The sequence below is a fragment of the Mauremys reevesii genome, linkage group 10 (genome assembly GCF_016161935.1).
Source record: "Mauremys reevesii isolate NIE-2019 linkage group 10, ASM1616193v1, whole genome shotgun sequence".
Classification (NCBI taxonomy): domain Eukaryota; kingdom Metazoa; phylum Chordata; order Testudines; family Geoemydidae; genus Mauremys; species Mauremys reevesii.
Genome location: NC_052632.1, coordinates 33022758 through 33037445, shown reverse-complemented (window position 1 = coordinate 33037445; position 14688 = coordinate 33022758). Strand labels below are relative to the sequence as shown.

General features: G+C 46.0%; 2 protein-coding genes across 8 annotated transcripts in view; both read right to left on the bottom strand.

Moving 5' to 3' along the window:
- USP3 (ubiquitin specific peptidase 3) overlaps nt 1-4720 on the bottom strand; it is a 60778-nt gene extending 56058 nt beyond the window's left edge. Inside the window, exon 1 of the mRNA XM_039490224.1 lies at nt 4511-4720. Within this exon, the coding sequence (XP_039346158.1) occupies nt 4511-4601 (91 nt within the window). The 5' untranslated portion in view covers nt 4602-4720. The remainder of the gene's footprint in view (nt 1-4510) is intronic.
- Nucleotides 4721-8715: 3995 nt separating this feature from the next.
- The window catches only part of LOC120372823 (kunitz-type serine protease inhibitor bitisilin-3-like), a 63826-nt gene continuing 57853 nt past the window's right edge, over nt 8716-14688 (bottom strand). For all 7 annotated transcript variants that reach the window (XM_039490229.1, XM_039490232.1, XM_039490230.1 and 4 more), the window contains 3 exons: nt 13579-13626; nt 10957-11035; nt 8716-9536 (listed from right to left, as the gene is read on the bottom strand). In XM_039490229.1, the coding sequence (XP_039346163.1) occupies nt 9470-9536; nt 10957-11035; nt 13579-13626 (194 nt within the window). In that variant the 3' untranslated portion in view covers nt 8716-9469. The remainder of the gene's footprint in view (nt 9537-10956; nt 11036-13578; nt 13627-14688) is intronic.

The following is a 14688-nucleotide window of genomic DNA, read 5'->3' as shown; positions in this document are numbered from 1 at the left end:
CTGCATCACAAGCTACCATGCAAAGATAACACAAGTTCCAAGTAAATATATTGAACTTCTGCAGGATATACAGTTCTACAGCAAAAGGAATCCTTCAGTATTTCATAAAAACCACCATGTGTGTTATTTTAAAAACCAGATATTCAGCTGATAGTGATCTGAAATATTGGAGGTTTTAAGCATACTTGAAGTGCAACAATTTCCTCTTACAAGTACTGAATATATTTAACCAGAGACAATCCTAGCTGTCATGAGTTTTTCAAGAGGAACATTTTGCAATTTCACACTGCAAAGCATCAATTTGTCTTCTCCATGACAAAAAAGTTGGCAAGACCCTTCAAGCTTGCCTAGGTCTGCTTGGAAGTGTGCTGTGATAGGTGAGATATGGTTGGCTGCGGTTGCACGAATGAGTATGTGAAAATGTGATAGGAAAATACCATAACTGAGCTATTGAGAATCCTTTTTTTAATTACATGGTTTGCACAAGAGTCCTGAGAGTGTGGCATATCATAAATTTAACTGGTTTTGCCTGGGATTATTGCCAACATCCTAAACCATCAGAAATTACAGAAAATAAAATGCATGGAAATATTTAGCTCTAATTGGAAGTAGCAGAAATCTGCAAACAATATTTCATGTGACACTACTGATTAGAAGGGATTTTCAGCATGTTTCTGCACAATTTCTGCCTTTCCTAGTGATTTATCTCATCTCTTCCTTTCATGTTCTTTCACAAGACCCGTTGACCCATTGCTCTAAGCAATTAAAAAAAATCTTTAAAACAGACACCCACAGGGAAGTTCTCACAATGCATTGTGTGTTGTCCATTTATTTAGATTGCAAACTCCACAAAGCAAGGAACATGCTGCCTTTTGTATTTCATCCTGCACAGAACACATTACCAGGCTTCAAATAACAATCTCGGGGAATGGCTTGCCATGTTTTAAAGGGTGGAATTTGCACTCTCCAGTTTCTGAACTATACTGCCATGTTATTTGTGCTGATTAAAGTTCTAGGTGTTGTCTAGAAATGGGCACGGGCCCTTGTTCTTTAATTTGGAGCAGAAGACTTCAGATTTGGCTGAGTGTGCTCATAAATACTGCCTTTTATTGTTCTCACAGTTTGCCATCATCACTCAAGAGACCTCCAAAGGAATCTTGACTGCTAGCTTAAAAGGGAGCTGTTAGCAAAGGGACTGTTAACTTCAAAGGCCCATACACCTCTTCAGTCTGCTGCACAGCTTCCCCCAACCACCCTGTCTCTGATAATGTTATTTTTCAAACATCAGCTGTGTAGTGCAAATAGCATTGTTCTATTATTGCACTTCTCGTGAAAATGTTTTGAGATGCCTCCACATTATACAATGAAGTGTCATTGCTATCAAGACTCTTTTGGGGGATAAAAAAAGTATTCAATCCGTGTGCATCAATCAATCTAACATTTAGAGGGCCTTCAAATCCAGGGTACCTGGAACAGTCCAAACTCTTAAGTCACTTCTTATATTAAGGACCCACTCTCCAAGGTATTCCAGAATGTTTTGTTGTCACTAGTGGGTCATATGGCAGTCAAAGTATCCCCTATATATCAGTAGCTTCATTCTCCTTTTCAGAGGAAGGTCAGCGAACTCAGAATGGGACAGATCACACATTCTTTGGAGATACTTTTGGGCCATGTTAGAGGTCATAGAAACTGTGGAATTTCAGGATAAAAGGAGGGAAGACAATTACCTGGCTAAATATTTTTCTCCAATTTAGAACAATAAAAGATAAATAAAGAAATCCCCCATTTATCCAGCCTTATCCAGTCCCAGTAAGTCTTGATAACTTATGAAATTATACAGAAGCCATTTTCTTTTTGAATGGTATATTACCATTTAGCAGAACAAGCAAAGAATAAGATTCCTGCCAATGAGGTTCACTTCTTAGGCGACAAAGAACAAAAACAGAGGTGACAATGAGGAGTAATTGAAGTTTTATTCTCTCATTTCTGAAGGAACAAAAACATCGATCACAGTCCTACCTAAAACAGCTGAGAACAATGGTACATGGCACAGACATTCTGCCATGGGCAAATTTTCATATAAAAGAGTCATCAGAGTTCTTAGGGAAAATTGGGATCCATTACCACCCACCACAAGCTGATTTCTGTGAGCATCATTCAAAGTGCTACTGTCACTGAAATGATGGCAGATAAAGAGTATCCTGTGCACCACTGCAGAGAACACTAACAAATAATAGTCTATCAAGATAGGCAGCCCACATGGGAAATGTCACTCAGACTACTAAATATGGACTAGACTAGTTCCATCTAGCAATCCTGTGAAGGGACTGAAGAATTCAATTAAGGAGAGTTATGAGCAATTTGTCTCTCCCGTAATTGATAACTGGCTTATGTTTTTACTCAATGTTTTTAATTTAGTGTACTAAATATAAATGTTTCTTTATCCACTTGTTAGGAATTAATACTGTATTTCTGATTTACCTGTCCAAATAATTTATATGGGATTTTGTTATTGTTTCTAGGTTTTATTAAAAAACGTGAAACTAGTGGGAGTGCGCTCCTGGATATAGCACCATTATAAATCTAGTCAGTTTCTCAAAGAGTTTAACTCCCTCCCACCTCTTCCCAACTGTAATAAATCAGTTCAGCATCCAGCACAATCTCTTCCCATAAGTGCTAGCTTGGTGGACATGCACTTGTCTGACAAAGGAAAATTCGTTCTAATCGCTGAACTTCTTTCGTCGGAAAACAGCATGTCTATCAATCAAACTTCACCTTTCTGTATGAAATGAGGCTGTCCACAACATCAACGTTTTCATGTTTTCTAGAACACTGGCTCTTTTTTTAGTTAAACAGTTGCATTAACAGCTTAGTATATTTTCAGCTTTGGTAATGTTATCTTTCTGGTATTCTTTGAAGGGTAAACCTTAGTGCCATATGTCAGCACCATGAGGTTACAGATCCAACCATAAGGGCTGGATTTCCAGGTAGAGAAATAAACAGAAATGAACAAGTTTTCCTTTATGCCCTCTCCCTCTCTGCATCATTCCACTGAAAAACAAACTCTCGTGTAAAAGCAAAAGCTTTAAAGAGTAAAATAACTGGTTTTACCAAAGAAAGCAGCAGAACTACCCCACCTTGGCTCCAGGAAATGCCAATCATAGAAGAACTCAAGCAAGCTGCAAAATTGTCCCACACTAAAGCATCTATGCAATAGGACAAAAAATAAACAGCATTCCCACATTAAAGGAAACAACTGAAGACTTAACATTTCATTGCTCCGCGGACTAATATCTCAAATGATGCTTCCCCCTACCATTGCCCACAGATAAAGTGGGGCGGGGGGGGGTGCGTGGAAGGGAGCATCTCATTGTTACAAATGCACCCATTGCTACATATACTAAATGTGCTAGGGTTTCTTTTTAACAATGAATACAGAGAATAATGTAAGCTAAAATGACAGCTACCATCAGAGGTCATCTGTTTGAAAAACTAGCAATAATTATGGTGTCATTAACAAGTTGAATTTAGAGCAGCTTGGGCAGAGCAACCCTTCGAGGGGAAAGCTTTGAACAAACAATATCTGGACACAGATGGTACTGAAGAAATAATACAACTGTCAGAGATACATATTTGTGTTATTAAGTCAATGTGCAGAGCACAGTGTTGACTCCTACACTCCTGCACCATCTGTCTAGAATGTGTAAACGTTCATTTATATTGTATAGATTTATACACAGGGATCACACTCCACTTTATTACCCACCACTCAATCTACTGGCTCCTTCAAGCTATATAACACAGTGGTGTCTTTTTCCCAGCCCCCCCAGTACTCCCACCCAAACCACATCGTGCAAAACTCTGGACAAATAAAAATGTTTTACAAATTAAGACGAAGCTTCTCAGACTAAGCAGCTACTTTTACACTGATCCAGCGAGATTCACAAGCCCCTTTCTCCACACACGCTGGGCTCGGCTTCCCCGGGATAGTCGAGCGTGCTGCTCCTCGCGCAAACAAAGGGGGCTAAGCACAGAAAACCTGGAATTCCTTGGCAGGAGAAGCAGCCATGAGCGGGGGGGGGGGTCTCCCCGCCCGGCACAGGAGCTCAGCCCGCTAGACCCTGCCCGTCCCAGACCAGACAAAGCTCTGCAGGGGGGGGGGGACCGGTGCAGCCGGGACCCCCCACCCGAGCAAGGCCCGACGGGGGCGTGTGGCGGGGGAGCAGCTTAGCGCCCCGCGAGGAGCTGCCCCGCTGGGGGAGGGGAGCTCGAGCCGGGCCCCGGCTCTCCGGGGCTCCGCGCTCCCGCCCCAGCCCTCACCCCCGGAGCCCGCCCCGGCCCAGGCGGCAGCGAGGAACAATGGGGCCCCCGGCGCCCCCTCCCCGGAGCCAGCCCGGCCGCGCTGGGGAGGCGGCTCCCGGGCTCCCTCCCGAGGCCGGGCTGGGCCGGCGGGCGCCGCTAGGCCGCGGGGTCCGGGGCCTGCCGTGCGGGCCGCGCCGGGGACACTCACCGCTGCAGCACCAGGAGGAGGGCGAGCCCTGCGGGAACCGGGCCGAGGCGGGCGCGATGCAGACGCTGGAGCCAAGGTGCGGGCACTCCATGGCACAGGCGGGCGGCTCCTCACAGCAACTGCGCCCCGCTCACAACAGCCATCTTAGAGCCAGCGCCGCGATCCGCCCGCCGGGCCTTCCGCGCCGCCCTCCCGTCCGCGCGCCGCGATCCGCCCGCCGGGCCTTCCGCGCTGCCTTCCCGTCCGTGATCCGCCCGCCGGGCCTTCCGCGCCGTCCTCCCGTCTGCGCGCCGCGATCCGCCCGCCGGGCCTTCCGCGCTGCCTTCCCGTCCGTGATCCGCCCGCCGGGCCTTCCGCGCCGTCCTCCCGTCCGCGCGCCGCGATCCGCCCGCCGGGCCTTCCGCGCTGCCTTCCCGTCCGTGATCCGCCCGCCGGGCCTTCCGCGCCGCCCTCCCGTCCGTGATCCACCCGCCGGGCCTCCGCGCTGCCCTCCCGTCCGCCCTGCCGCGATCCGCTCTTCTCGCCTCCCTCCCGTCCGCTCCGTGGCGATCCACCCGCCGGGCTTTCCGCGCTGCCTTCCCGTCCGTGCTCCGCCCGCTGGCCCTTTCGTGCTGTCGGTCTGCCACGCTGCGATCTGCCCTCCGCGCCTCGCTCCCGTTTGCTACGCTGCGATCCACCCGCCGGGCCTTCCGCGCTTCCCTCCCGTCCGGACAGCCTTTGGGGAGGGGCTTCTTCCAAGCCCCGCCCATACACTAAGCTCCGCCCAGATTCTTCGAAAGGTGGGGGACCGCTTCCAGCACCTGGCTCTTGGGGGGGCAGGGTTGCCAGGTGACCGTTTTCCACTGCAGCCTCTGGTCGGGTCTAATGACTGGACACTAAGTCAGGTTACTGTGGGCTGGGGGGAGCAGCGGCTCCTGCAGCGGCTCGGGCCACAGGTGGCCCCTTTGAGGAGCCTGGGTCACAAGCCTGCAGCAGCGGACAGGGCAGGAGCCCATGGCAAGCAGAGGAAGGGGCTCCCAGCGGGCATGGAATGTGCCCCAGGAGGGAAGAAACACGAGCTGCCCTGCCAGCCAGTGCTTCCCCCACCGCGCTCTCAGGCACACCTAGCTCACCACCCTGGGAGTCGTGAGCCAAGTGATGGTTTCAGAGGCGCTGGTGCAGGCTGTGGTGTGTACCAGCTGTTCCCCAGCCTGGCTGGTCATAGAGTCATCACCATGGTTTAGGGCCAGAAGGACCCATCAGATCATCGAGTCTGACCTGTACATCACATGCCACTAAGCCCGCCGAGCACCTGCACATTAAACCAAAATTAGACCAAAATATTACAGCCCACTATTATGTGCCACAGGCAGAGAGTAGGTGGGACCGAGGTTCCCCTGTGCCCAAGGACTGTACAATGGCAGGGAAACGATTAATAGATACCCAGATATTCCCAGCAAGTGTACTGCATACCCATGCTGCAGAGGAAGGTGAAGAGAAATTCCTTCCCAACCCAATATAGAATCATAGAACTAGAAGGGACCTTGGGAGGTCATCTAGTCCAGTGCCTGTCCAGTCATCTAGTCTAGCACTCATAGCAGGACTAAGTATTATCTTGACCAGTGGTGGGCAACCTACAGGCTCCATGCGGCCCATCAGGGTAATCTGATTGCGAGCCGCAAGACACTTTGCTGACATTGACTGTCCGCAGGCCCAGCTTCCTGTGGCCGTGGTTTGCCATTTCCCGGCCAATGGGAGTGGCGGGCCGCAAGGACGTGCTGGTCGCTGCTTCCCACAGTGCCCATTGGCTGGGAACAGCGAACAGCGGTCACTGGGAGCTGCAAGGGGCCATGCCTGTGGACGGTCAATGTCAGCAAAATGTATCACGGCCCACAATCAGATTATCCTGATGGGCCGCAGGTCGCTCACCATTGATCTAGACCATTCCTGACCAGTGTTTGTCTAACCTACTCTTAAAAATCTCCAATGATGGTGATTCCACAACCTCCTCGGGCAATTTATTCCGGTGCTTAACCACCCTGACAATTAGGAAGTTTTTCCTAATACAAATGTCCCCGGGTTACACAAAAACAATTTACGCAAATCTACACTTACAGAAAAAGTTCCATACACTAGAAATAGGGTTTTTTTTGGTTGGGTTGGTTTTTTTTTTGGTTTTGTTTGTTTTGCATAATTCATAATGCATAATGCAAAATTCAAGTTACGCAAGGTGTTCTGGAATGGAATGCTTGTGTAAGTCAGGTAGCATCTGTATCCAACCTAAACCTCCCTTGCTGCAATTTAAGCCCATTGCTTCTTGTCCTATCCTCAGAGGTTAAGAAAAACAATTTTTCTCTCTCCTCCTTGTAACAACATATGGCAATCAGTTAGACCCTGATCATGTGAGCAAGAACCAGCCAGCCACACACCTGAGAGCATGCTCTGTACCACCTGAGCCCTGGCCCACTTCACCCATCTCTGGCCCACCTCTGCAGTGGCCATCTGAAATGCTGCAGCAGGAGCTTTAGAAACATGAGACATAAACCAGAAAAGAGTCCAAGGGCTATTGAGCTTTGTCCCCTACCATCACAAGCAACCCATCATACAACTGCACTCATAAATTTATCTAGCTCTCTTTTTCTTCCAACATAGGTAAGTTGTAGTATTGACAGATCCTGAATATGGAACACAGCTCTTGTTGTGTAGGTGTAATTAGTTCTATATATTAACAACATGGGTCACTTTTTAGATCAATGGGAAAAAGGAAGTAGATGTCTTGGCTTTAAGACCTTCACTTGGTTATATGGTAGGAAGCTGTCACCGTCTCCTTGGATGCAGAAGGACGTAGCTGTCAAATGACTGATATACAGCAGCCCAGGAGATTGAGTTCAGCCTGTATCAAGCTGAAGAGATCTCATGGTGAAATAGGTTATTGTATGGTATCCAGTGCTAACAGATTTCAGCTGGATGCAATACAGTGGTGGAGGATCTGATTGCTGATGGGGCCAAGGAAGCTTTAAGAGAAGGGATGAGGCACATCAGAGAATGGAAAGAAAGCATAAGTAAATAAGAATAAGATTTTTTTTAATCAAGATTATATTTTTTTCCTTAATCTCATTCTCTGAAATGGCTGAACTCTTTTTGTTGAAGCTTTCCAAAAAAATTCAGCCTGAAAATGTTCAGCCCAAATGGTAATAGTTATGGCAAAGTTATAAGCCACTAAAAGCAGGGTTTTATAAGGGACAGTATTGGGTAACCTTAACTACCAACTTTACCTGAAGTAGCAGTCCCCTATCCAATATTAGGTGGTATCATCTTGGCCTTTAAGGTCCACATGCACTCAGCCCCCATGCATTTACTATAGCTCTGGACATTTAAAAGTAAGCATGAAGCAGACTAAATGAAATTTGTATGTGGTGAGACAGAAGTTATTCAAGCCATCTCTTATTTATGATGGTACAGCCCATGGTGCTTGCTGACTCCGAGATCTATTCACAGGAATATGTCTTGTGAATATTTTTCTATTTTTGAAAAAATGTAGTATATTAATTTACTTTAGAGGTAAGAAGGTGATGCTTCTGTATCTTCTGGGGACTGTTCTCTTGCTGCAAATATATTTGTCTTACACTTTAAAGAAAAAGTTACTTGACTTAGAATTTGCCTTCTTTAAATAAACTTCCTGCTTCTGTAACATAAAGGTCACAATTAAGTGATAAGAAATAGTGCAGGCAGGCAGACAACATAGAAGGCCATAATTTAATGGTTCAGCAATCTGACAGCTTATATTACATCAATACAAGTGTACTACAGGAAAAAAAAACAGTAGACTTTCTACAGTAACATGCAACGCTGAGCATTGTAATAATGGGGGCAGTAAAGATCAGAGGATTGCCTGTTGCATTCCAGTATCAGAGGGGTAGCCGTGTTAGTCTGGATCCGTAAAAAGCGACAGAGTCCTGTAAAAGCAGCAAAGAGTCCTATGGCACCTTATAGACTAACAGACGTATTGGAGCATGAGCTTTCGTGGGTGAATACCCACTTCATCAGATGGATGTAGTGGAAATTTCCAAAGGCAGGTGTATATATATGCAAGCAAGAATCAGGCTGGAGATAATGACATTAGTTCAATCAGGGAGGATGAGGCCCTCTTCTAGCAGTTGAGGTGTGAACTCCAAGGGAATCCTGTGGCACCTTATAGACTAACAGACATATTGGAGCATGAGCTTTCGTGGGTGAATACCCACTTCGTCAATATGTCTGTTAGTCTGTAAGGTGCCACAGGACTCTTTGTCGCTTGTTGCATTCTTCTGAGTACTGCTGCAGTACTTCCGAGTCTTGCATTCCTTTGCTCTCTCTCTCATTTTGGGCAGCAAACTGCACTGCACATGGACAATAGGCGCAGGTACAGCCGGTGACTTAAGTGTTACATCACCATTTAATAATGCAGATGATTTTGGAACTACCATCTCAGTAAAGATTCTCCGATGAGGAGTTTGGAAAGCATCTAATACAGCACACTACTGAGCCACAAGAAGTCTTGGGAGAACATTGTCTTTCTAATTAACATTAATGGAAATTCTGCATGTGCCTGAAGCGGGAAGAACAGACTCACTAAAAGCACATATGGTCCAGTTTCCCACAACATCATAAACAATTTAGACTAAGCTCAGTGGAGTTATTCTTCATTTCCAGCTGTGTAGCTAAAAGCAGGATTTAGTTCAGAGAGACAGTATTTTGAGTTAAGTTACCACTAGTGCAATGCTTAATGCACTAAGCTATGGGGTTTCTTACATATGTCCCTCAAATGGGATGAGAGCTGTCCCATACACTGGACCGGATGAATAGGATGTGTAAATCCTAGTACGCATTTTATAGGTTCTTTAGAAAGTATAAACAATATTTCATATAACAAAACCATATGATACAAATCAAGGAATTCACTGCATTAATCCAAGGAAATAAGAAGGTTTTTCTTTCTGGTTAGTACATTTCCATATTAGCCAGGGGGTTATTTTGCTTCTTTTCTCTGGTTGAATATTTCTTCACTCTGGACAATGAAGGGAGAGAGGGATTAAATTAGCGCAACCATTCCATTGTAGGTTCATTCTCTTTTCCAACCAATGCATATGTTTAACACTGTTCCCTATTTGTCACATTGTTTTACGCAAGCCAACAGAAACCTTTGCTGGGCCTATCCGGCTTCCCTTGAAATCAAGAGGGATTGTAATTAACTTTGATAGCACCAAGATTTGGCCTGCTCTGCCTCTTATAACAAGTATGCGAGGCGAGAGTGTTATGCCAGTAGCATACTCAGGGGTCAGGAGTCAGTTAATAGAGATGTTTACAGGTAAAATAAATACACTGGGGATGAATGTGGGGTAAAGCTGCTACAAAACTCTTGTTTTTCCAGCTTCTTTTATATTTTATTTTGAAGCACCAAAACAAAGTAAATTAAATCTGATTTGTTTAAAAAAAAAAGCAAGCATGAATGTGGATCTTGGTATGAATCAAACAAGCTTTGCTTGAACTCTAGCAATTTATTAGTTCAAATTTTCCTTGTTTCAACAGGTTTGTTTCACAAGTAGGAAAATATAGGAGCAAGAAATACCACCTCAGGACTACCCATTCCCACAGACTGTGTAGCCTAATGAATTAAGGTCAGATCCTCAATGGTATTTAGCCTGCTAACCTCCACTGAAATCAATGGAAGTTAGCAGCCTAAATACCTTTGAGGTTCTGAGCCTAAGTGTCCCCTCTTAATGATCCAGTATTTAAACCTGGTTAATGTTGTACTCCCATTAAAAAAATCCTCTTCCTGTCAACCTGATAATACAGTTGACCACTTTCTGAACATTTTTTAATCCAAATTATTTCATATGTAAACAACAAGGCAAGTAGGAAATAGAACAGTTCAGCCATACAAAGACATTGGGGTAGATCTGCAGATGCTGTAAATCGTCATAGCTCGACTGAAGTAAATTTATTATTTACTGAAGTCAATGGTACTATGACAATTCACACCAGGGGAGGATCTATAAGAACAGCCACACTGGAAGAGTATCAAACATTGGAATAAGATAAAATGAGGCCCAGCTCCCTCTTGTACCAGTTTGGGTTTATGAACCCCAGGAAGATGCCAAACTATCCACAGTTGCATTTTAACTTGCCATGTGAAAGCTCACTCTAATAACACAGCTTTCCTTATAGCTATCACTACCTTATTTGATTTCCTCCCAGGCTTTTTTAAACTACAAAAAGTTTTTAGATTATATTCATTTTATAATACATGTGCTAGCCTCGATGAGTGTGGAAACAGAGATTGAGATTGAGCCACCACCCACCTCCAAAGTGAAGGTGAGTTTTTGGTTAGCTTTTATCCCCTTGGAGAAAAGTCACTGGTTTTACAATATCACATACAATATCCACAGTCCCAAACATCTGTATTGAATGGAATGCATAAGTCTTACATTTTCTGAAGGAAAATGGCAAGTGAAGATATCAAGATAACTGCTGCAGTACATCCCACAGTGATTCCAAGCACCAAGCCTGCAGGAAAATCAGTGCATGGTTAACTGGAGAGAATAGATGCCTTGTATCTTTACATTTCATTTCACCAATGACAGAGACAGAACAGAAGACTGAATGTCTGAGAAAGCAGCCAGATTGTGTTGGTTTCCACTGCTGCCTGTGCACCAGTAGCTTCAGGGCAGAGCTGGTGACAGTGCCACCGCTCCACAAATGACTTCGTCTTGTGTTACTTCTGCTGATGACAGAAGCAGCCCTTCTGTATCTGATTCCTCCAGTACATTGGATACACTTTCTTTGGTACCTTATTGCACATCAGGTGCCCTCTCCACAGTAGCTGGACAGTACAAGAACTCTCACCTGTCAATATACCCCATGGAAAGGCAGGTCAGTGCTGAGCCGTAAGCCCAAAAATTTTGACTTGTGCTAGAGTGGGCAGCCATGGTATTAACTGGCAGCAGCAACAAGGAAGTTATTCATGTTCTGGAACCTAAGGATGTGATTGGTCCCCTCCATTGCCCTGGTAAAGGGGAAGACCACCACCACAGCATGCTTCCCTCCCTCTGAGAACCCATCAGTCAGGACAGAACATGGAGCTGGGGCTCAGTGAGAGGGAGCCTAGCCAGGGAGCAGCCATGGCCTGCAGCATGTTCTCCTCAGACCTGGTGTATTTCTGATCGAGTAATGGATTGAATAGGGTGGCAGATGTGAAAGGGAGTTACTTCTGCTGGAGATGGGTCTAGCGTGCAGCTTGTGGAGGGGAAAAGGGAGAGAATAGCCCATGGCAGCAAAGATCTTATGGAAGCCTTGTGGCCCTGGTGCTCAGAGAGTAGGCCAGAAGGAAAGAACATCCTCTGGAATGTATAGGGGGCATGTAGGAGGGATGCTCCACTTTTCCCACAGATCCTCAGATTCCATGAGATTTGCAGACTTCCCTCTCCCCACTCCATGAGGCTACGTATCCCTCCACTCAGAGGGAGAATGTGGGTCTGCCTTTTCCCCCACCCAGGTTTGACTTTAAGATGGGAACATCAGAGCATCTAGTATTGTCCAACAAGAGGCAAATCCTCCCCCTGACTCCACAGCTGTGAAGATGCCCATAGCACTGCAAGCAATGGGGTGGGGACAGCAGAGATATGCATGGGGAGTACGATCACCCTGCATAGCACAGCAGTTCTGCAGAGGGGCCCTGCCTGGTAGTGGACCAGTCAGCAAGGGTGAGGATCAGCCAGGTCGCAGGTCGTCTGTTGGGGACACAGCAGCCTGGGCAAGAGGATTCCTCCCTTCTGGGGGTTGAGCAGAGGGTTTATCCCTAAGCATATCAGATTAAATAACCTGCACCCCTGAAACAGTGCTTCTCTTTGGGTTTCTCTGCAACTCCCCAACTCCTTTGAGAATGGTGCCCCTATCTCAGCTTCCCAAGACCTCAGCTCTGGATCCCAGCATGATTCTGTTGGTTGTGCATAGTCCCATCAGTACGTACAGCAGTTCAGCATCAAACAATATGAAAAGCAGAAAGTTGGAAGGATCAAAACAGACTAAACAAAAGATCTGCATTAGAATATCCCCAAAGCTCAGTGGTCAGGACAGTCACCTGAAGGTGGCAGATCCCCATTCAAATCCAGTTTCCCACTCAGGCAGAGGGGGACCTAAACTGACCATCTCCTACATGCTGGGTGAGTACCCTAACTAGACTAAAGATTATAAGGGAGCTCCTCCTTCCCCACCCCCTGCCCACAGGCCATTTTGTTTTGGACTCTGCAAACCACTTAAGAGGCTGACTGCCTAACTTCCTCCAGTTTGTGGACCGCCACCAGAGCTAGCCTGCAGTCTGGTCTTGGCACCTATCTCTGAGAAGAACAGGGCTTAGCACACACCCTTCTGGTCAGCATCTCCCATTGGCAGGGCCGGCTTCAGGCACCAGCCCAGCAAGCAGGTGCTTGGGGCAGCCACGGGGAAGGGGCAATACATCTGGCTCTTCGGCGTTGGGTCCCTCACTCCCTCTCGGAGCGAAGAACCTGCTGCCGAATTGCCGCCGAAGACTGAAGCAACAGCAGTAGAGCTCCTCCTGCCCATTGGGTACCTTAGGCAGCTCCCACTCTAGCATGCTGACTTTGTGGATCACACTCTCAGGTGCCTAGCTCTTCCCATTCATTGTATAGAGCACCGAGGCGCCTAACTCAGGCTATGTGGATTGCAGTGTTGTTTCTCTGATTTTCTAGGTACCATGACACTCAGCGTTCCAAGGCCTACGTCCCTTCCTGGATCTGAGCCAAACCAACCAGGCAAATGGGTCAGTTGGTTTTAAATGGCCTTTGTTAATTTAGTGGGATGATATTTATGATTAATATTTATGAATTTTATCCTGCATCTGTCCCTTCAATGTAATGTAATTTCAATTAAGTTGCTCCACTGACACAGTGGGAAAGTAAGAGGAGACCATTAGAGCTTACTGGAATGATTGGCTACCATTGCAATTCATTACTTTTAGAATAAAATAATCCAAGTAATAACAGATAGCATTGACTGGTGAATTACTATTACATAAAAAGGTATCAGCTTACCTACATCAGGCCCTTCATCTTCCTTTCCTGTTTGTTCACACGCAGGAGCTAAAAGCACATATATTACCACCCATTGGTCTTTGGCATTATGATAATGAATTCAGTGTTATTTTTAGCTTCCTTTTTCATTGCAACCCCAGTTCAGTAAAGCACTTTAAGCACATGCTTAACTTTGCTCATTTGCTTATGTGCTTTCCTGAATTGTGGTGTTTATGAATAAAACAGAAAAGCTAAGGAAGTTTCTTCATTAGCTCGAATGTAGCCAGACTGATAGCTTGTAGAGCAGCCTTTAGTGGTCAAGATAAGTTACAAATGCTTGAGCAAGTTTGATTACATCCAACAGAGAGCAGTGGTGCACACAAGTTATCAAATACATGAAATTGTAAAAGGCCCATTTTAATGTCACACAATGGGTATACTTGTAATGCAGTCTGTTCGTCTATCCACTTTGAGTGTTTGGAAGAAGGAAGTGTTACAAGTGACTTGCCAATGGAGGAATAAAATGTGGCTTGCTGGAGAGAATCTGACTAGGAAGATTAGCTGTACATGATCTCTGGAATGCTGAGAACAAGGAATTCAGATTAAAATCATCCTTTATGTTTTATACAAAGAATAAACATGAAACTTCTGTAACCATCTGATTGAGAGCTGGAGCCGACCATCCTTATTCAGATTGTAAGGTAACAGTTTGAAAGCAACAGTCTAATTAAAATTATGGCTAAAAAAATCCTATGGGGGCTATGCACAGGGTGCATGTCTCGTTAGAATGTGGCCCTAAGAATCAGTGCTATAGCATAAAAGCATCTGCTGCTGAGCATAGCAGAACACAATTCGTACCCTACTTAAAGACCTATGCATAATGTTCTGCTACAGAATATGTGCAGACAGCTACCATGGACTTCAACAGGAGCCATCCATGAATATCTAGGGCCAGAATTCAGCCCTAAGTTGCGGTAATTCGGCGGCGGGGGGTCCTTCCGCTCCAGGACCCACCCCCGAAGTGCCCTAAAGACCCGCAGCGGGAGCTCCCCGCCGCTGAATTACTGCCAAAGACCCGGCACTTCAGCGGCGGGTCCTGGGCGGAAGGACCCCCCACCGCCAAAGACCCGG